At 36.6% G+C, this 22,044-nt stretch overlaps 1 protein-coding gene across 1 annotated transcript in view; it reads right to left on the reverse strand.

Annotated features, from left to right (window-relative positions):
* Positions 1 to 590: 590 nt before the first annotated feature.
* HHIP (hedgehog interacting protein) overlaps positions 591 to 22,044 on the reverse strand; it is a 116,182-nt gene continuing 94,728 nt past the window's right edge. The window contains exons 12-13 of the mRNA XM_004017224.5: positions 11,053 to 11,201; positions 591 to 7,347 (exon numbers count right to left, since the gene is read on the reverse strand). Coding sequence (XP_004017273.1) covers positions 7,154 to 7,347; positions 11,053 to 11,201 — 343 coding nt within the window. The 3' untranslated portion in view covers positions 591 to 7,153. The remainder of the gene's footprint in view (positions 7,348 to 11,052; positions 11,202 to 22,044) is intronic.

Raw genomic sequence — 22,044 nt, forward strand, 5'->3', positions numbered from 1 at the left:
CTCAGAACAATCTTCTCTTCTAGGGAAATAGCTTTACCTGCCAGTCAGGGATGTATTTGTTTAGGAAGAAAGGAGATCGAGATGAAAGCATTTTGCTCTTCTAAAGAATACTGGCAGATTTAAAATTCATGTTCAAAATAGCATAGCTGACCTTGTACAAATACTCTTGATACAACTGACTGGAAACCAAATGGCCAGGTCAACGAGGTTTTACGGTATCTGCAATCGCCTTTTTTCCACGTCTCTCCTCTTCTACGTGCTTCTTTCTCTCAGGACTCTTGACTGCTCTTTTGCACTCTTCACTTATTAATTTTTTACTTTTTTGAAAGGATCAGATCTAAGTCATTTACAACTTATAAATTTAAGTCAATATTTGTACCCAATGAAACTGACCCTTAACATTGCCATATATTTTGGGGAGTAAAATTTTGAAAATAGAACATGAAAAGTGAAAAAAGACAAGAATAGTTTGAACAAGTAGTTTGAGTATAGAATATTTAAAAATTAGTGTTTATGTACTCAATATGGATACTTAAGAAAAGCTTTAAAAATTCTAAAATAAAAAATAATTTTAAAATCGCACATGTACATTAGATCATAAGATAAAGTTTAATACATTTGATCATGTTAAAGGACACAAAACACAGCCAATCTAACCAAATTTCAGGCATGCATTTACATAAATATATTAAATTAAGAAAAGAAATTATACACTTAAACATCCTTTTCACCTAAAAATCATTAAATCCACAGATCAACAATAAAAACCAATTCTCTGCATTTATCACTTCAAGATACAATTGTTCTATTTTAAAGATAACACAAATACACTTCTTAGAATTTATATGCATTATACATATATTATATATTACATAGATAGTGTGTATACATATGTAGTGTTTGTACAGATAGATAAATATATATACATGGGTGTGTGCACACATACAGATACACACAGATGTATTTTAGGCCATCTGTACTATTACTGCTGGATTCTGATGCTGAACTGAATTAGAGCAGTTGGGTGCAATTACTGTCTTCTGCTTCAAATGCACCCATTGGACTTACAGTCTCCCATGATAGACATTCTTGCCTTCTCTATAGTACATAAATTGTGCTGGGCACTTCAATAAACCTTTGTTAAATTAATGAATGGATGGATGGCTGAATAATAGAAGATCAATCAAAAAGAACTAATAATAACTTGGTAAAGTTAAGTCAAATTAATGCAAATATAGAAGGATTATCTAAGCCGATGACTGTGCGTGTTACTTTTCCAAAGAACATTTATAGAAAACAACTAGTACATATATTAACTTGCTTTCTTAAATGTGTACCTGCTTTTGTTACTGGTTCCCACAGTCTTCTGCCTCTTATTAACAGAAATCCAAGCAAAGTATCTTCTGTGAGTAAGGTTATGGACAAACTGCCTTAATTGTCAAAAATCTAAAGGAAAATGAACAGCTAGGAAAACCAAAACTTAGAACACTTTAGCCATTCTAAAGTTAAAAGATAAAGTTAACCATTCTTTAAAACTGGACAAAAGAATCACAGATAAAGCCAGGAAAGACATGGTTTCCTTACCAATTTCTTTTATGCTTATTAATTATAATGATTTGATAAATTTTCAAATTTTTTTTAGCTGGGTTTCTTTTAGACTTCTTTAGCATGTCCTAGGGAATGAACCCCAAAAATCTCATAGAACCTCAGTATCATTTATCTTGTTACTCCATAGTTCTTGGTGAAATGCAAGTCCAAAAATGTCCTATGAATTGAATGAGATGTGGGAAATACCTGATATAAGGTTGTCAGTTTGATTTCTCAATAATAGTATTATGAATGGAATGTATTAATGTGTTAATAGTATTAAGTTCTACTATACATAAACTCCTAATTTATTCTATGAAAATCATGTTTCTGATTTTAAGAACATAAGGTGAAGAAATACCCAACACACTTTTGGGCATAGACTGTACCAAATCTGATCACACATTGTTCATGTGAATGGAAACTCTTGGCTAGTTATTTTTTAGTGCAAAGGGAAACGTACAAGAGTTAGTTTCTAACTGTGAAGACAAAGCTTATTTTCTATTTAGCCATTATGAATTTCCTATCTCTGTTAATATTATTTTTTTATCTTGTGTTAAAACTCTTTTTAAGTTAAAAATTTTTTAACTTGAAAGATTATAGTTAACTGAAATAACTGACCAAACATTTATATTAATTTGCTTGTGTATAAGTAATATAAAATCTACGTGTGCAAAAAGATACCCTGACTAAAATGTGATGTTTGACTCTGTGATGTACATGAGAACTCATATTGAGTTGGCATCGTTTTTTTGTTGTTGTTAAAAGCAGTGACAAGTTTTAAGCTTAGGGTTTATGTTAATAGAAGGGGTCATTATTTTTTATTGCTTTCAATCAACTTGTAGATGACCTATACAAAACAAGGAATGTATCTTTTTTTTGGGTGTATCTTGGGCTCACATTTAATGAAGAATCAAAAGAGTTCATCTGATAATTAAGTAAATCTCTTCATAGTCACTAGGGAAATAATCACTATGATTGAGAAGAAAATAGCACAATACTTTTTCATGCTCTCCTGATACACTGTACTCCCCAAAACAGTTATTTTAAGACAATTTTCAAAACTTATGAGTGGCTATTAAGAGGAAGAAGTGTTGCAACTGGTTAGGATTAATGTCCGGCAAGTTTTATGGTCATGTTTTCAATATTTTTAATATCAAAATGCTTCTATTATTAGATTTCTCACCTTCTCTGTATCATACTAATTATAAGAGGTATGACTAATTTGTGTTTGTGTGATAAAGAGAAAGAAGGTTAAGATAGAATATATTTATCTAGGATATTCTAATGAGAAACTTTCTAGAGGTATTTTCTATAGTCACAACAGGCCCACTAACTTCTTGGAGGTAATAAAGAAATGGGTACATTTTCAAGGCATGGAACTTTGGTCTGAGTTCTTTCCAAGTTCATGTTTCATTCCAAGGGTGGGGTCAAAAGATTCTGAAGTCTCCACTGAGGGACTATTTAATTTTTTCCTCACAGATTTGGGATAGTCTTGCTTAAGATTATTTAACCATCCATAGAGATGGTTGTTGTTTGAAAAGGAAATAGTCTCTATCTTTCCTTATTGTTAACTCACACTGTTGGACTGGGGACATTCTTTCTAGCATCCAAGACGGAACCCCCGCTGAGCTGGGGCATCTAGGCTGGGAGTCATGCACACTTTTTGTCACTTCTTTCAATGACTGCAATAGGTCAGTCTACTCGGTTTATAACTGTCTACTGTTCTTTATGATTTAGAGTTTGAACAAATGTGGTACTAGGAGAGGAATTTTTCAGGCAAAATCAATAGCAACCTGCTCTAGGATATCTTCATTAGTGTCCTGAGGACATGTCTGTTCAGTCAAAATCAATAGAAACAGAGATGAGAGAGATTAACAAGAAAAGGGATGTACGGCAGTGGGGGAAGAAACAAGAGAGAGAAAGATATCATAGGTAACATTCTATAGAGATGCTCAGAAACTTTAATTTATTGAGCAGCCAAATATAAATGCCTATAATATACCTTATTTTTCCTCTTAAAAATTTAGTCTTAGTTTTTATGTTTCAAAACTAAAAGAAACTAATACAGTTTAAATTAACGTGTAATTTGAAAGACCCTAGATGCAGCACCCAACCTAAGATCCTAAACCTAGTAGATTTCTTTTTAGTTTATGATTTGGAGATAAAAACAATATTACAAAATTGTTAAAAATTGTTAGTACAGTATTATGTAATTATTTTCAAATAAATAAATAGAGAAGTGCTTACTCTTAAATATACAAATGAAAAGGAGAATGGCTTTCTATTTAAGTTGTATGTGTAGGTTTCTTTGCTGTTCTTTAGGAGATAGTCATTAATCTGAGAAAACTTCTGAGTATTCTTTATGATAAAATAAAAGATATATTTTACAATAGTCATATTGAAGGGAAATTCCAAAAAGAAAGCTATAAATGGAAGCCCTTTTTATCATTATTCAAGTTTCTTAAATCTTCCTTTCTTTGCACTTTAATGATGTGTAAACTCATTTGTCTTCTTATTACCTCAAATAACTAGCAAGGAAACGAAGTTCTATCAACCAGAATGACAGTTTGTTAGAAGCAGTGAAAATATTTGCCCCAACTCTTTATAACTACCATCATAGCATTTTACATTAAATTGATCCCCAAAGCTTAAGCTCTAGAATGGAAAAAAAGGAAAAATAATTTACATTTTTATGTTTATTGTATCTTTATCTCCCATATCTATTTCATACAGAGGACATTTTCTTTCATTTTGATTATGTGCTTTTTTACTGAGTAGATATTGCCATTCATGTGATGAAACAATTATTTTTCCCTAGCTCATACTTTTTAACCAATTCCTACTTGCCTCTCATCATGAATTATTTAAGATCATTCTCAGTCACATATCTATTTAAAATCTACTTGAAAAGAAAGGTCAAACGTGTTTTTTGAAATGATCACTTAGTTTAAAATATATAGGTCTTAATCTGCCTTTGCTATTTACTTCTTTCCTAGGAACAGAAAGAAATGATTCCAATGACTGTCTTTGCTGGGGTTTAATGTCAGTGGATCTGTTTTCTTTTTAGAAAATTTTGATCTTTTATTCCAATGACTCCCCATAGAAAAGGCAATGATACCTGGGGTACATATGTTTTTCTAAGTCGTTTGAAACTCTTTCACTTGGGAAACGACTATCTAAAAAAAAGCTGGGTCTGGTCAATTTAATCTAGATATTTTTCAATAGGAGAACTAACAGCAATAGAACATCTCTTCTTTTATAAAGTTTCTTTCGGAAAAGACGGAAAGATTCAAGATGTCAGAAAAAATGCTGTTTTGTGTTTTTTTTTTTTTAAATTTGGCTGAATATATGGCAGTATCCTTATTGTTTTCAGTGAAACTATGAACAGGAGAATGTAATAAAACTGCACGATTTGACAGGTTTAGACAGCTGGCTCCCTCACAAGAAGCTCACATTTTGTGAATGTCACCCACGTTGAATAAGAGATGAGGAGATGGTAGGGTCCATTTACAAAAATGGTTGTCAGGACATTTTTTTTTTAATTGTAAAACTTTCTGTGATGGAATTCAGTAAAAGGGCTATGAAGAGAAAGCCACAGGGACAAAAGACTGCTATTAACCTACAGATGCGGGCTACGGCAGGGTTCACTCCGAGATTTGCCACACTGCTGGGCCAATGAAGTGTTCCTGTGACTAGAAGGGACCACCCCTTTTCTGGGGTAAGAGGGCAATTTGGTCTCCATGCTCATTTAATCCTGAGATGTCTTTGAATAGACTGTCCATTGAAATCTAAATTGTGCAAAATTATGCATGCACTTTTTAATGCAGGCTATTGTTCACTAAGCACTGAACCAAGACTTGTCAACCCATTTCCATTGGGCATGAGGTCACTTGAAACTTAAGCAATCATATATGGCAGACAAGAACAGGGTACTTAACCAAACTTTCTACTTGGTGGTTTCTCACTGTGCTTTCGTTGCAAATCTCTCGCTTTCCAACAATAAACAAATATGAGTTGCAAGCTTTTGTTTATTTTTTAAATCGACACTCCTGTTCTTAAAGGTAAGGAGTAGGTTTGGGAAGTCCATCTGTGTTGTATAATCTGCCCTGCTCTACAATTTAGACTCTGGAGGAACAGATGTTAAAGAAGGGCAACCGAAAGCGGGGGCCCACGTGTCATGAGTCGATGTTTCTTCAGTGGTGCAAAATGCCCTGATAATTCTTTATAATCCAAACATGGCAGGCTGACTTCAAAAACCACGAAGAGAAGCGTCTACCTGAGTTTCTGCAGTTTAAGTTAGAACATGGCATTTCTTGAAAAACCCAAAAGAACATTTACAGGGTATTTATTCATACATGAACCAGAGAGGATTTTCATTGAGTTCTGAAGGAATGTACACATTAAAAGTCATATTTGGCAAGAATGAACATGTTAAAAATTCGTACAAGTGACAGCTTACATAGGCAAGATTTGTTCAAAACGAGTGAACTCTTTTTCCAGTGAGGTTTGACTCAGTGTGAAACCCACAACATTCTAATCACATATACTCTGACAGGCTTGCTATGGTGAAAAGCATTTTACGAATGTTTAATGCTGGAATTTTATAATGAGTGGCTGTTTTCTTGCTTTTTCATCCGTTGTTAATGATTACATGTTGGCACAAGGATACATTGCTAGATTAGATCCACAGCACATTAAAGACTGTTTGCTTTCTCACTCCCCTTCTTTCCAATTAAGTTGGTGAAAAATGTAACTTTAGTATTTTACAGGACAGGGTAAAGGTGTTTCATCTAGGTGATGTCTATATTATAAAAATAAAATAAAAAATATAAATATGTAACACAAACCCAGTGCCTATTGTTAAATAAACTATACAATAAAAGCAGACCTTTTAGGAAGATTGGTTTTAGAATATGCTGTTATGATTTAATTAGAACACACTTGAAAACTATCTTGAAATTAAGCTAGAGTAACCAGATTTCTCTGCCAATAAAAAGGTAAGTGCGTTAACATTCTACAATTGGATACATTGATAAAAATGCAGATTACAATTTTATACCATTGCCCACTTAGAAATTAATCAGGGCTGAAACATTCTCTCATATTACAGTCCTTTAATATTAATATAAAAATATGGCCTTTTAAAATTCAATCCATCAGATTGCACAGTAATGTTTTAAAACTCCATTGAAGTAGACTTCAGTGATTACAGACAGAAAATTCCTGGAAAGTCGAATAATCTCTTCTGGTGACATAAAAATGCCGTTACCAATTTACAATGGAATTTCCGGGGAAATTACTCCACGCAAGGAAATACATATTTTTAAAACCCATCTGATATGCAACCACACGCATAGGGGTTTTGAGTGTGTGTGTATATGTGCATATGTGAACAAACATGCCAATATACACACACGACCTGCACATTTCTGGAAATGACTTTTAAATTAATCAAAGAAAATGAAATCACAGGAGTGTGTAGCAAGATAACAGTTGTTCTTTTTAATGACAGGATAAAAAAATAAATGCCCACTGGAAAGGAATAGTCAAACAGTCCCAGAAACTATACAATGTAACTTGTTAGATCCAGCAAATAAGATGTCATGTCAATGATCTGATCAAGAATACCTGCCCTGGTCACTCTGCGGAGGTTTCTGTCCACTTGTTCACACTGAGCACCAAGATATCCTTTTTTACAGAGGCACTTGTTGGGTCTAACACAGACACCACCGTGGCAACATGCTGGCTCACATTTTGCTGGAAGAAAAAAAAGAGCAATACAATCATGTTCCATTCTGTAGGTCAGAAACGGCACTGAATATGAGGCCAATAAATATTTGATGAGTAAGGGAAGGGAGGGAAAGAGAAGAGCAGTCCCAAAATGACCCCAAAGCTAATAAATACAAAGAAAGATTTTGGACTTCCAATTATTTTGGGGCCAGAATGCAGCATACAGTGGGAGATATTTCCAGAGAAGCGGATCACCCAGATCATGGGAAACAATTTCAATCCATTATAGAATTGACTTTATGTAAAACAAGGACCCTGACGTTGGGAAAGATTGAAGGCAGGAGGAGAAGGGAACAATAGAGGATGAGATGGTTGGATGGCATCACCAACTCAGAGGACATGAGTTTGACCAAGCTCTCAGAGACAGTAAAGGACAGGGAAGCCTGGAGTGAAGCAGTCCATGCAGGTCTCAAAGAGTTGGACATGACTTAGTGACTGAACAACAACATAAAAACAAGAATTTCAGTTCTTTAAAACTTCCGTTTCCCTAGGGCATCTCCAACAGAAAGTCTTCCAAGTACCTCTGGTTTCCATTCCTCCTGGCTAGGACCTCAAGGTGGGAAGGCCGTGGCCAGAGAGAAAGACCCAGAGGCTGGAACATCAACAGTGTAACAGCAAGAAATGGTTAGTTTTTTATTTTGGTTGGAGGGAGGATCCATTATGTGGATTCCCTTGGATTCTTCCCTTTCCTTGTTCCCAGGGGGTGCATGGTATACGTCTCATTTCTGATTACACCTTGAAGCCCTTTCTTGGGGGTAGTAAGGTTGCCCAGTGAAAGATATTTTGAGCAATCCTTTTCAGGGTACTCTCCAGCACAGGACTGCCTCAGAAAAGAATGTTTACCACTACAATATAGGTAGGGAATGTGAAGATTTACTGTTAAAATGAGGCGGAGACATAAAATTGAGCCTATAACTTAGTCTCTTACTGACAGGATGAATCTGGGGTGTGCAGCCACTGTAGATAGAATCAAATTCCTTGAATACATATTCTTATACTTCTCAGGGACAGTTCTTTTAACCTTTTCCAAGTGAAGTTGCTCAGTCGTGTCCGACTCTTTGCGACCCCATGGACTGTAGCCTATCAGGCTCCTCCGTCCATGGGATTTTCCAGGTGAGAGTGCTGGAGTGGATTGCCATTTCCTTCTCCAGACGTTTTCCAATGCATAATAAAAATCTGAGGGTCTGTGGCTGGTATATGGGAAAGAAACGACACGGAGAAAATAGACTACAATAGTCTTTTAAATTTGTGGGAGATGAGCAAACTATGTGAGCATATGAATAAAGTTCTTGGTTGGGTCAAAAATACCTAAAAATATATATTACTTTAATAAAATGATTCTGGTTTAATCTTATATATTCAAAGTATTTAAACTGATTTAATGAAAAGATGAAAAAATACTTTATGAAAATATAAATTTCATTTATATCATATTATCATATATCATATATTATTATTTCACTTATATCATACATTATTATCACATATGATATATATGAAGCCACCTATATTCAAAATTATGTTTATCCTCAGCTTAACATACTGTTACTAGCAGGCACTCAAAAAATTTTTCTTATCCAATGACTTAAGGTGACCTAAGAGTCAAATATAAGCAAAATATAAGTAAGGGATAAGACAGAATGGACACCAGGTAAAAGAAGTCGAGAGAAAAGATATTATCAAGCATCAGAGGAAGCAGGGGGAAGAGATATCATCAGGAATTAGAATATTATTGCATTTAAACACTGATCCTCATTTTTTGGCCAACTAATGAAAAAATATAGAATATGAATATTTGTTTTAAATAATGTAATTATTTTATTTCTGTTGTTTCAATTATGATACCTTTTTCCTACATATGTAACCATGGTATCAATCAGTCACATAATATTATTAGTGCTGAAGTAATTTAAGCTTAAAATGGATACTGTGACTTTAAATACTGTCTACTTTATTTTGACAATATATAAAGTAAGCAATGTATGGCTATAGTATTTTGAAACAAATACATGTTTAGAATAAAGAGAGATGGGCTTCATGAATGATTGATACTTTTAAATATTAACATGGGACTTAGAATTTTATCAGCAAAAGAGACTTTAATGTTTGAAATCTTTTGTAAATAACACGTATATGCTGGTTATTGAAAACGTTCTTTCAACATACCCATCTTAAACTCTAGGTATCTAAATTAATCTGTCTTCACAACAGGAAGAATTTAAAGACAACTGTGTGTATTTGGGGAAGTCACAAGTTAAAGGATAGAATAACCCTGGAATGAAACTCCTTTGCTCTCTGAGTGGCTGTACACCTAGCTGATGGTCGACAAGGGAGTGGCAAAAAGAATGAAGAAAATCTCATAAAATGACTCTAGATAACTGCATTTTCCCCTTTCCTATAAAAACACCAACTGAATCCCTTATTTTAGTGCACTGCAGCAGGAAGGCAAGCAACAAATCGAGGGAGGGCCTATATGGAGTGTCTGAAAACTTCTGGCGCTCAGAAAGGGACTCTGTACACACAGGTCATTGGTGGTGGTGTTCAGTCGCTCAGCTGTGTCTGATTCTTTGCAACCCCATGGACTACAGCACACAAGGCTTCCTGGTCCTTCACTAATCTCTAGGAGTCTGCTCAGACTCACGTCCATGGAGTCGATGATGCCATCCAACCATCTCATCCTCTGTCACCCTCTTTTCTCCTGTCTTCAATCTTTCCCAGCATCAAGGTCTTTTCCAGTGAGTCTACAGGTCTGAACTCTCAAATCCGGGACTGAAAGCCCCCAAGGATGATCCAGTTGGGCTGTTTTCACTTTTGATTTTGTGAGAGAAGTCTATCGTCTTTATAACTAACTTATATAAATGAATTATTTACATTAGGAAAATGGCAAAGTCTTCATGTATAAATTCATAAACAAGCTGAGCATTACTGTTACTGTAAATGGCTACAGTTTTATCTTATTCACCTTTTTCTGTGGGGGGACTGTACCTCTCGATTTGTGGGATCTTAGTTCCTGGAGCAGGGATCGAACCTGGGCACCCAGGAAGCTTGTAGTCCTAAGCACTGGACCTCTGGGGAATTTCCCCTTTTCATGTTATAGCTGAAAAGTTCATACCCTCTTATCAGCCACTCCCTATTTCCCCCACCCCTAGCCCCTGGCAAACACTTTTCTGTTTTTATGAGTGTGATGTTTAAAAAAACAAATTCCACATATACGTGATATCATGTAGTATTTATCTACTGTCTGGCTTTTTCACTTAAGATACTGTACTCAAAGTCTATCTCCGTGTTGTCAAGAATGGCAAGATTTCCTACACGGCTGAATAACAGTCACATATATGTATATGTGTGTGTGTGTGTATATATATATATATATAAACATCTTCTTTATCCATTGACAGCCACTTACATTGTTTCCATATTTTGGCTACTGTGAATAATGTTGCTATAAACATGGGTGTACAAGTAGAAATATCTCTTTGAAGTCCTTTTTTCATTTACTTTGGATAAATACTTAGAAATGGCATGTTGGATCATATGGTCACTCTGTTTTCCAGTAAATGGCTACAGCTTTGAACATTCGATCATTCTAGAAAAAATAACTAACGTTAAGGTCTTGAGCTCCTAGAGCTTGTCCCATGCCCTCTCTTTCCCAGGGACCACAGAAATACTGACCGATTCTACAGAAGTCCCCTTCCCAGCCAGGACTGCAGCAGCACGTTCCGGTAGGAGTGCAGTAGCCATTCCGGCAGAGCCGGGAGCACTCAGATGTTAGCGTCTGGGCGGGCTGGACCACGGCCCTGCATTCCTCAGGCATCAGAGGTCTGTATCAAAAGGCAAAATCAAAAGCGCATTTTGGTTGAAAATCAGCACTGGGATAAAATCAACCGATTTTGTAGCTTACAAAGCATGTCTCTTCCTTTCTATGGAAATTTTACTTTTAGGTCACTCAGACAGAAAGGTCGTCGACTTTCTAAGAAAACATACACCTGTGAGAAAACAAAATAACCAGTTTTGAACCAAAGGGAACACATTAAACATGGTTAAGAAACTTTATCACGGTCAAGATTCATTGATTAAAAATGTAATTACATTACACCAATATTTTGGTGAGGCTTCCCTGGTGGCTCAGTGGTAGAGAATTCGCCTGCAGTGCAGACGTGAGAGACACGGGATTGATCTCTGGGTGGGGAAGACGCCCTGGAGAAGGAAGTGACAACCCACTCCAGTATTCTTGCCTGGAGAATCCCATGGACAGAGGAGCCTGGTGGGCTACAGTGCATGGGGTCACAAAGAGCGGGACACGAATGAAGCGACTAGGCACACACACAATTTTTTGGCATCTAAGAATTCCTAGCAATTACAGTTTAAAAAATGAAGATGTATGGATATTTTAGAGTTTTTTTTTTTTTTTTCTGCAGGACTCCAAAAGTTTTTAGGAATAGAAAAAATAGGCATGTTTGGCAATATTAGGGGGCTGAAGGCAGTCATTAAAATGAGTGCTTGTAGCCTAAAAAGCTTTGAAATTGCTTTTTATTTCATTTTCATGTTTCTTTTGAGATACTTTGTCCCAGAATGACTGGTCTTGAAAGGACATAAATAATACATGTGTGTTTCTGGACTCACAGTTTAAACTCTCTATGCAATAAATCATCTAAATAGAGAGATTTTTATATATGTTTGTATATATGTGTACATACATATTTTTATAATTTTATTTTATCCTGCTGTAAAGAAAAAAGAATGCTAATAGTAGCAAACAAAAGTATCTTATCTGTCACGTAAAAAGTCACAGACTTTGTTTTAACTGCTCGACAACTGCCTTCATTTAAAGAAGGACCAAGCTGCCTTCAGAAAATTGTCATAAGTCTTCACGTTTTTGAGTGAGAGGTTATCTTTCAAGGTGGGTCCCGCTAGAAGCATGACCCCAACTGCTCATTACCTCATCTTTGAGAAAAAATTTGCAATGGCCCTTTGCTATCAGTCACTGCTACCTGCGCCTCAGTGTGGTGAGAAAGCTCTTTCCAGGGAAGGAATGTAAACAAACGCTTCATCACCAGTCAAATCACCACCGTGAAGAAGGCCAAGTCAGTTGGAGTCCTTAAGTACCATAACAAAGAAGGTGATAATTATGGGTCAGGACCACCATAGAGGTAAATGATACAGCTTTCTGAGAGAAGCAAATAATTAGGCCCCGAAGCCTCAGGTTTTTTGAGACAGGTTATCTAGTTATGCCCCATGGCAACGTGAACTGTGATAATAATTTGAGGTCTGATCTGAGACTGTTCTACAATGACTCAAAACCATATTTAAAATATCCAGTGACTTCTTTAGCTCCTCTCTCCAATTAAAACCCACTCTCTGTTGAAAGTGTTGTTTGGGATGAACATGTACGCACTGCTATATATAAAACAGATATCTAATATGAACCTAATGGATAGCACAGGGAATTCTGCTCAATATTCTGCAATATTCTAATTTTAGTATATGTGCTGCCGAAGCGAGCACTGCAATATTCTAAATGAGAAAAGAATTTGAAAGAGAATAGATACCTATATATGTACAACTGAATCCCTTTGCTGTATACCTGAAATTAACACAACATTGTTGCTCAACCATACTCCAATATAAAATAAAAATTTTTTTTTAATAAATTACTGATTTTTGCAACTATTGTGACAATTCAGAAAACTCCCTTAAATTGACTCAACCTCTTATTTAAATCTAGAAGTGGTCCAGTTTATGTGAAGGTACTTGAGACATTCTACATTTTCACTCTGAACACACTACCTAATATTTTCCTTGTCTCTCCCCACCACCCCCTGCTCCAAGGAAGTCTTTCTGGGAGTAAGGGCAGAGAGTGATATGGTGGAGAAAACATTAAATGGCCAAGGAAAGTGAGGGAAAAATCTTTGCTTTCTTATTTTGAATAGCCAAAGTCTGCTCAATTTTTCCCTCACATAAAATTCTCGTTTGAGATACTATGGTGGCAGTTTGACCATCAGAAGAGCAGTTCTCAGAAGTCGTTATGTTCTTCTGAATTACAGATCACCACATTTACTGAGTGATATTCAGTAAACAGGTATTGTTCACATTTTCCTGGTAACTGAGATTCTATTTATCTAGTTCTATTTAGGTTACCCACTCCAGTATTCTTGGGTTTCTTTGTGGCTCAGCTAATAAAAAACCCACCTGCAATGTGGGAGACTTGAGTTCGATCCCTGGGTTGGGAAGATACCCTGGAGAAGGGAAAGGCTACCCACTCCACTATTCTGGCCTAAAGAATTCCATGGACTGTATAGTCCATAGGGTTGCAGAGTCAAACATGACTGAGTGATCTTCGTTTTCACTTCATTTGTTACTAATGAACAAATGTTACATGTGAACTAATGATTTTCGTTTCACTTCATTTGTTCATGCTCTTTCCAATTTATTCAAGAAAAGACACCCAGAAATAGAGTGTGTCAGGAATATGTTACACGCGATGGAAAATGTTCAGTCAACATAGCTCACATGCTTCTTGATTATATGGTTTACACCTGAGCAGATGAATCTAAAGAGAAGACACCATGTGATCAAGAATGTAAGTGACTTTGATCAGCTACAACCAGAAGATGTTGCCTGTTTGAAGCAAAGTATAGGGTCATTGAGCCATATACACTGGGAACAGATAAGGCAGTCTGATGCACAGGGATTCACAAGTATGGTTTTTCGGGGCAGGATACCTGATCCTTGTTTCCCGGATGATCCTCCAATTAGACAGTTTGATTGATTTTCACCAAACATTTAAATGTGTGTAAACTCAGATTATGGAGGGAATTCTAATTTTTTTAAAAAAAATTTTGCTTAAGATAGAGCAAATGCTTATCTATCTGTAGATGTGATTGCTTCATGCTTGGGCTTATTTATATAAAACTGTGTGGCTGTCATATATAAACATGATTCCCTTAAATTTTTATTTAATTACCTACAAAAATAACTTTATTCTTTTATGAAGTTGACAACTAACATTCCTCACTTAGCATGTTAAAATTCACCCCCCGCCTTTAAACTATTATTCTATTGGGAACCCTTGAACATGAAAGTATACATCAAACATAGCCCATCACTTATTGGACCTCACTTTCCTTAAGGAATGAGGAGTCCTATTTCTTCTTTCCCTTCCCCATTGAAATAAAAGTTTTCTGAATAAAAGTCTTCAAGCCTAGCCACTGACTGCCAGGGACTATACTTTTCATGGGGGGAAGACAAAAACAAAACAGTATCCTGATCCTCATGGAGACCACAGTGGGGAAGGCAGATGGGCAAACACAAAAGTGTAAGGCAGTAGGATCTTTGTTATGATAGAGGGGAATATGAAGTTATTAGGAATACAGACAAGGGTGCAATTAATTTAGGGTTGAGGGATACTATGGAAAGACGATCTTTAAGCTACCAAAGCATTTTATCTCCTCAACTACTTATAGTCCTAGGAGGTAGGAAAATACCATGGAATTTCAATATGTTTATTGAACTAAATGCATACAGTAGAAACTTTTTCAAATCTAGAATATAAATTCCATGAAGACCAATAATTCCCTCTCTTCTCTTATGTCTTTTCAGGACCCAGAAGAGTGCACAGCACATGTAAGATGCTTATTAAAAATCTGCTGAATGAATGAAATGAGTGTAATTTTAAAAGGGTGTTTGGTTCTTTAAAATTCTATTGAGTGATGATATTAGGAACAGACAATTTAGGGGAGGCATATGATTAAAATTGAATCACTATACTTTTATATCATAAGCATAAAACTAAATTCACTGTATTTCTTTCTGTTGCCTAAATCAACTCAAGTCTTATAAAATTCTTCCAAGGCACAATTAAATGCACTTTAAATAAAGCATTTTTATACTAATTGTAATTGTAACAAATAAACAACAGGCTAAGAAGTAAGCAAGACATAAAGAGATATGATTGTTTTCTCCTCCAATTGGGAATTAAGTCAACACATCAAAATTCATTTTTCTAGTAATATATGTGACAAAGCCTGACAAAGATTGCTGGAGAGCTCAACCATTTCTTTTCTCTACACACACTCTTTGTCCTAGGGACATTTCTTCCTTCCATTGAAAGAAGTAAGTTTCCTTTACATGGAATAAATAAGAATTAAGAAAAGGAAATAGAAGAAGTAAATGTGAACTTTATTATTATTGTCACCTTGAAACAGACCATCTTGTATTTCAAAATTATTACATATACACACCTAGATGGGATCTAAACACAAATCTTGAGTATATTTCTACCTGTAATAGATAAACTCATTTTTCATTCTTAATTTTTATTGAACTGGGAATTTGGGCATTTTAATATAGGCCTAATAAGAATTGCTTAAATAGTATTTTCCTTTTAAACAGAGAAGTTTATTTTTTAAATAAAAGTTTTACTTTTTAAACTTTTAGAGCCTTATGTCTACTGAATGAAGTCTGAGATAGCTTTCAAAACAGGAAACTTACCTAAGAGGATATTTAGGTTTTTAATAAAGAATACATGGTATCCATTTGTTGAGTTATTCTCCATAATTCTCAGAAATTTAATTTAAATTTCCTAATTCAAAAAACACAATTCCTAACCCCTTTACACATGACAAATAATAAAATATTAAAGGGTTAGTGCAGAAATCTACCCAACATTTCCTAATCTATAAAGCATTGTTTTCAGAAGTGTAAGACATTTTCTTAGAAATCTACTTTGATTCATTTTGTGTAGTAGTACAAAGCTTTAGATACTTTCTTGAAATAAAGGAGAAAATTGAGAAACTCAAGAAGTAATTTATAACACACATCATACCATGATGACTTTTTGTGACTAGCTAAGGCCAATGGTGACTGTCTCTGTGTAGTGGGTTAAAGAATGATTTTAATTTTAGGATCTTTAATTTAATAAGTGACTGACTCAATCAATGGGAAGTCTCTATCCATCTGTATGGATGCACAGGGATAAGTTCTGTCTTAGCATGCCTGATCTTCAGAGTGAGTGCTGCAGAGACTGATCTACTGTGTCTTAATAAAGAGTAAAGTGTTCATTCTGAAATTTTTTAAGGGGTTCAGATCTTAAATCCATGTTATTGTAAAACAAGGTACACTGATCATGAGTAATACTCTTTTATAAGATTCTGAGTTGTTGAAAGTTTCAGAAGATGAGCTTATTCTTCAGCTTCTCTTAGACAATGTTCTGCTTGAGGTGATTTAGGAGGTGATGTAAGAACCGTCTTACTCGTTTTTTTTTTTTTTTTTCCTCATGTGGAATCTTATTTCCCTGACCGGGGATCAAACTCAGGCCCTCAACAGTGAGAGAGCAGAGTCCTAACCACTAGACCACCAAGGAATTCCCTTATTCCTTTATCCACAGTCACGTTAGGACACATGCAAAAGCGATCCCTCACAACTAAAACCTTTACAGGACTCTTTTCCTTTTTTTTGACAACTAGTCATCTTCATAATAGGAAGTAGAAAATTAAATTATACAATTGTTGTTGTTTAGTCACTCAGTTATGTCTGACTCTTCGTGACCCCATGGACTGTAGCCTGCCAGGCTCCTCTGTCCATGGGATTTTCGAGGCAAGAATATAGGAGTAGGTTGCCATTCCATCTCCAGGGATCTTCCTGATCTAGGGATCAAACCTGTATCTTCTGAATTGGTAGGAGGGTTCTTTACCATTGAACCCCAAAAATTATAAAATGGGGAATAATAAAAGGATCCTAATGGAAATTCTAAGGAGGAATAGAGAAAATATTTCTAGTCTACTATTTGCAATTGGAGAATTGTAGTATGTGTGACTTCAGCATTATTTACATAGTCCAAACTGAGCTTCTGATATCCACACCTCAATCTTGGCCCTCAGACTTCCCAGGTGGTGCTGGTGGTAAACAGCCCACCTGCTAATGCAGGTGACGTAAGAGATTCAGGTTTGATTCCTGGGTCAGAAAGATCCCCTGGAGGAGGGCGTGGCAATCCATCCAGTATTCTTGCCTAGAGAATCCCATGGACAGAGGACCCTAGAAGGCTACAGTTGCTAGGGCTGCAAAGAGTCAGACATGACTAAAGTGACTTGGCATGCACACAATCCTGATCCTTCTACAAGGAGGGAGGAGCTTCTCTATTTTAGTTAATGGCAGCTCCCCCCCCCCTTTTTTTTTTTTTGCAAAACTATTTTCATGTTTTTTCCAGTTCTCATGAGGTAGGCAAAACTGTTAAGTCCAAATCCTCATTACTCAGTGTGACACAGAACAGCAGGCCTAGCACCACCTAGGAGTTTGTTAGAAATGTAGAATCTCAGGCCCCTCCCCAGATACATAGAATCAGAGCCTGCACTTCACTCAGTTTATCAAGAGATTCACGTGCACAGTCAAGTTACAGAGGGACTTTTCTAATTTAGGGCCATTCTCAGCCAATGGCGATTAATGGGGGGCCATAAATTAATGTGGTCAGTAGCTCCCAGGACAGAATATTCTGGAATCTTTGACTAGACGGAATATGACCTCTGCACAAGGAGGCAGCCTTCCTGCACCACCAGATTTGATGGCTTAATGGATCTCCTCACTCTGGAAGCATTTGGATACGTAGGTGATAATCCATAAACATGCATTGGTTCTAAAATCCTGACTCAGCACTTTTGCCTCAAAAAAAAAATTAAGAAAATGGAAAACTTCTCATGATCGGTGAGATTTTTACTATTTTCCCATTTGTATAGTTGAGGCATAGGAATGAGCACTAGTATATCAATACTGTGTCATCTTTTAAATACTCATTTTAGGGTCTTTCTCCAAGGTCAACATACAAAGGAATTTTTGTTTATTTTCAGTCTGGATAATTTTTTTTGGTTTGAGTGGCCACTAAATTCTTCTTATTCATGTTGACATTTCTCTTTTCTAGGTTTCAGTTTACCCATGAGGAGTAGAAGTTTGGATTCCGACTACATATAACCATTTTGTAGCACCTGTTAAAATGATAATACACCATACAAATTCAATTTGGCTGTGAGGAATCTTATATATTCATAATACGATCCTATTCCAGGTCAGAGAATGGAGACTATGGAATCTGTTTCTGTGTAATCATGCAAAACTGGTTTCACAGGACTTCATGGCTATATAGATGGCAACACACACTTCCTAACAATATTTTTCAAGTACCGTTTGAGATCTATCAAAAAATTGAATGTTTTAAGAGCTCCTTGCTTTCATTTCATTCTTAAGGAATGCCTTCTTTGATATTATATCACATGTAGGCCACTTAGAAAAATCTTTTTATGTATGTCCTCCGTAACCCTGATATTGGGATGAAGGAAAAGAAAACAAATTCAAGAATACCTCTGAAGTTATGTACATTATTGATCATATTAAACGTTATTAATTTGTACTGTATATTTCTATAATTCAAGTTTAGAATGGGGAAACCAGTGCTCTACCTTATTTCTCAAACCACTGCATTTTTCTGTTCTGAAAGGCACTGAAGAGTGGGGCTAGGCTTGGGCATTTTTCTCTGGGTCCAAGGTTGACTTTGTTCTAAGGTCTGTGACTTAACTGCTGAGCACGTGATCACTCAGACACAGGAGTGTCCACAGTGTGTCCAAACATTTGTTCCCCCATAGTGTCCATGCATTTGTTATCTATGTCTGAGTCACTATCACTGCTTGGCAGATAAGATCATCTATACCATTTTTCCAGATTCCACATATATGCATTAATATAACAATATTTGTTGGACTGCCTAGTGCTATTGTTGTTCAGTTACTCAGTCGTGTCTGACTCTTTGCAACCCCATGGACTGCAGCACCCCAGTCTTCCCTGTCCTTCACCATCTCTGTCTTCACCTTTGCTCAAACTCATGTCTGTTGAATCAGTGATGCCATTCAACCATCTCATCCTTTGTCATCCCCTTCTCCTCTGGCCTTCAGTCTTTCCCAGCATCAGGGTCTTTCCCAATGAGTCGGACCTTCACATCGGGTGGCCAAAGTATTGGAGCTTCAGCATCAGTCCTTCCAATGAATATTCAGGGTTGATTCCCTTTAGGATTGACTGGTTTGATCTCTTTGCTGTCCAAGGGACTCTCAATAGTCTTCTCCAGCACCACAGTTCAAAGGCATCAATTCTTCAGCACTCAGCCTTTTTTATTGCCCAGCTCTCATATCCATACATCAGTTCAGTGCAGGCACTCAGTGTCTCTGACTCTTTGCGACCCCATGGATTATAGCACGCCAGGCTATCCTGTCCATCACCAACTCCCAGAGCTTACTCAAACTCATGTCCATAGAATTGGTAATGCCATCCAACCATCTCATCTTCTGTCATCCCCTTCTCCTCTTGCCTTCAATCTTTCAGAGCATCAGGGTCTTTTCCAATGAGTCAGTTCTTCGCATCAGATGGCCAAAGTATTGGAGTTTTAGCTTCAGCATCAGTCCTTCCAATGAATATTCAGGACTGATTTCCTCTAGGATGGACTGGTTGGATCTCCTTGCAGTCCAAGGGATTCTCAAGAGTCTTCTCCAATAACACAGTTCAAAAGCAGCAATTCTTCAGTTTTCTTTATAGTCCAACTCTCACATCCATACCTGACTACTGGAAAAAAATCATAGCTTTGACTAGATGGGCCTTTGTTGGTGAAGTAATGTCTCTGCTTTTTAATATGCTGTTTAGGTTGGTCATAGCTTTTCTTCCAAGGAGCAAGCATCTTTTAATTTCATGGCTGTAGTGATTTTGGAGCCTCCCAAAATAAAGTCTCTCACTGTTTCCATTGTTTTCCCATCTATTTGCCATGAAGTGATGGGACCGGGTGCCATGATCTTAGTTTTCTGAATGTTGAGTTTTAAGCCAACTTTTTCACTCTCCTCTTTCACTTTCATCAAGAGGCTCTTTAGTTCTTCTTCACTCTCTGCCATAAGTGTGGTGTCATCTGCATATCTGAGGTTATTGATATTTCTCCCAGCAATCTTGATTCCAACTTGTGCTTTATCCAGCCTGGCATTTCACATGATGTACTCTGCACATAAGTTAAATAAGCAGAGTGACAATATACAGCCTTGACATACTGCTTTCCCAATTCTGAACCAGTCTGTTGTTCCATGCCCAGTTCTAACTGTGGCTTCTTGACCTGCATGCAGGTTTTGCAGGAGGCAGGTGAGGTGGTCTGGTATTCCCATCTCTTTAAGAATTTTCCACAGTTTGTTGTGATCTACACTGTCAAAGGCTTTAGCACAGTCACTGAAGCAGAAGTAGATGTTTTTCTGGAATTCTCTAGCTTTTTCAATGATCCAGCAGATGTTGGCAATTTGATCTCTAGTTCCTCTGCCTTTTCTAAATCCAGCTTGTACATCTGGAAGTTCTCAAGTTCACACACTGTTGAAGCCTAGCTTGAAGGATTTTGAGCATTACTTTGCTAGCATGAGAAAAGAGTGCAGTTGTGTGGTAGTGTTAATAAGATTATTAGAAAGTTCATAAATACCTGCTCAGTTTTGTTCAATAGTTAAAGATGCAACCCAAATAAAAGCAGATACCAAAGCCACTTAAGCCTTCCAGTAATTTCATATTCAACTTTATCCTCTGAGATAGGGCTGACCTTGCTACTCCCAATTTAGAAGATTAGAACATGGATGAAAATATGAAATGACTCTCACACAGCCTAATTCAAGATAATCTGGAATTCTTTTCTAGCATAGATTTTTACTCAACTGGTCCTCTTCAGGAACAAAGGGAGCTAGGCACTGTATTTCAGGCCCTTTATTAACCTCCCTATCCAAACACCACCACCAAGATACACAAGTATCTAAAAGGGCGTGTGAATTGCCTTCATTCAACTTTATCAGCTTAACTCAATGCATTTATTTCCAGGGGAAAATTAGGAAATGAAAAGGTATATATTTCCTTGAAAGGAGAACCTAGGAGAAATGACTAATGAAACTAGACAAGGTTGTTTGCTTTTAGGGAGAAACAAAGTCCAATTTTATTAAATTGCCTTAGGTGTTTCTTGTACTATTTTTGTTATGTCCTTAATTCAGAAACTGGTCTACTATAATTATTAGAAATATAGGCATTTCACTTTAGCTCAGTGGGCTTGTTCCTGAAAAATCTTGTATTGTCTAATAAAAATAAGGTTTATAGGAAAAATAGAGCTGAAGCAGACTCTTCAAGATCTATGCAACTCTGTACCTAAGGCACTAACAAAAGTAAAATGTGGTGTCATGGAGAGGGTATCCCAGGGATACCAGAGTCACCTGCAGGTGGAGGAGAGAGTCACTCAGGGAAGATCAGAAGCACACAAAATATCGTATATTAATGCATAAATGTGGAATCTAGAAAATGGTGTACATGATATTATTTGCAAAGCGTAAGTAGAGACACAGATGTAGAGAACAAATATATGGATACCAAAGGGGAAAGGAGAGGGGCGGCAGGAATTGGGAGGCTGGGACTGACACACACACACAGTTGACACTATGTATAAAATAAGATAGGGGTTTCCCAGGTGGCTCAGTGGTAAAGAATCCACCTGCCAAGGCAGGAGAGCCAGGAGACATGGGTTCAATCCCTGGGTTGGGAAGATCCCCTGGAGGAGGAAATGGCAACCCACACTGTTCAGTATTCTTGCCTGAAAAATCCCATGGACAGAGGAGCCTGGTGGGCCACTGTCCA

The sequence above is a fragment of the Ovis aries genome, chromosome 17 (genome assembly GCF_016772045.2).
Source record: "Ovis aries strain OAR_USU_Benz2616 breed Rambouillet chromosome 17, ARS-UI_Ramb_v3.0, whole genome shotgun sequence".
In the NCBI taxonomy this organism is placed as follows: domain Eukaryota; kingdom Metazoa; phylum Chordata; class Mammalia; order Artiodactyla; family Bovidae; genus Ovis; species Ovis aries.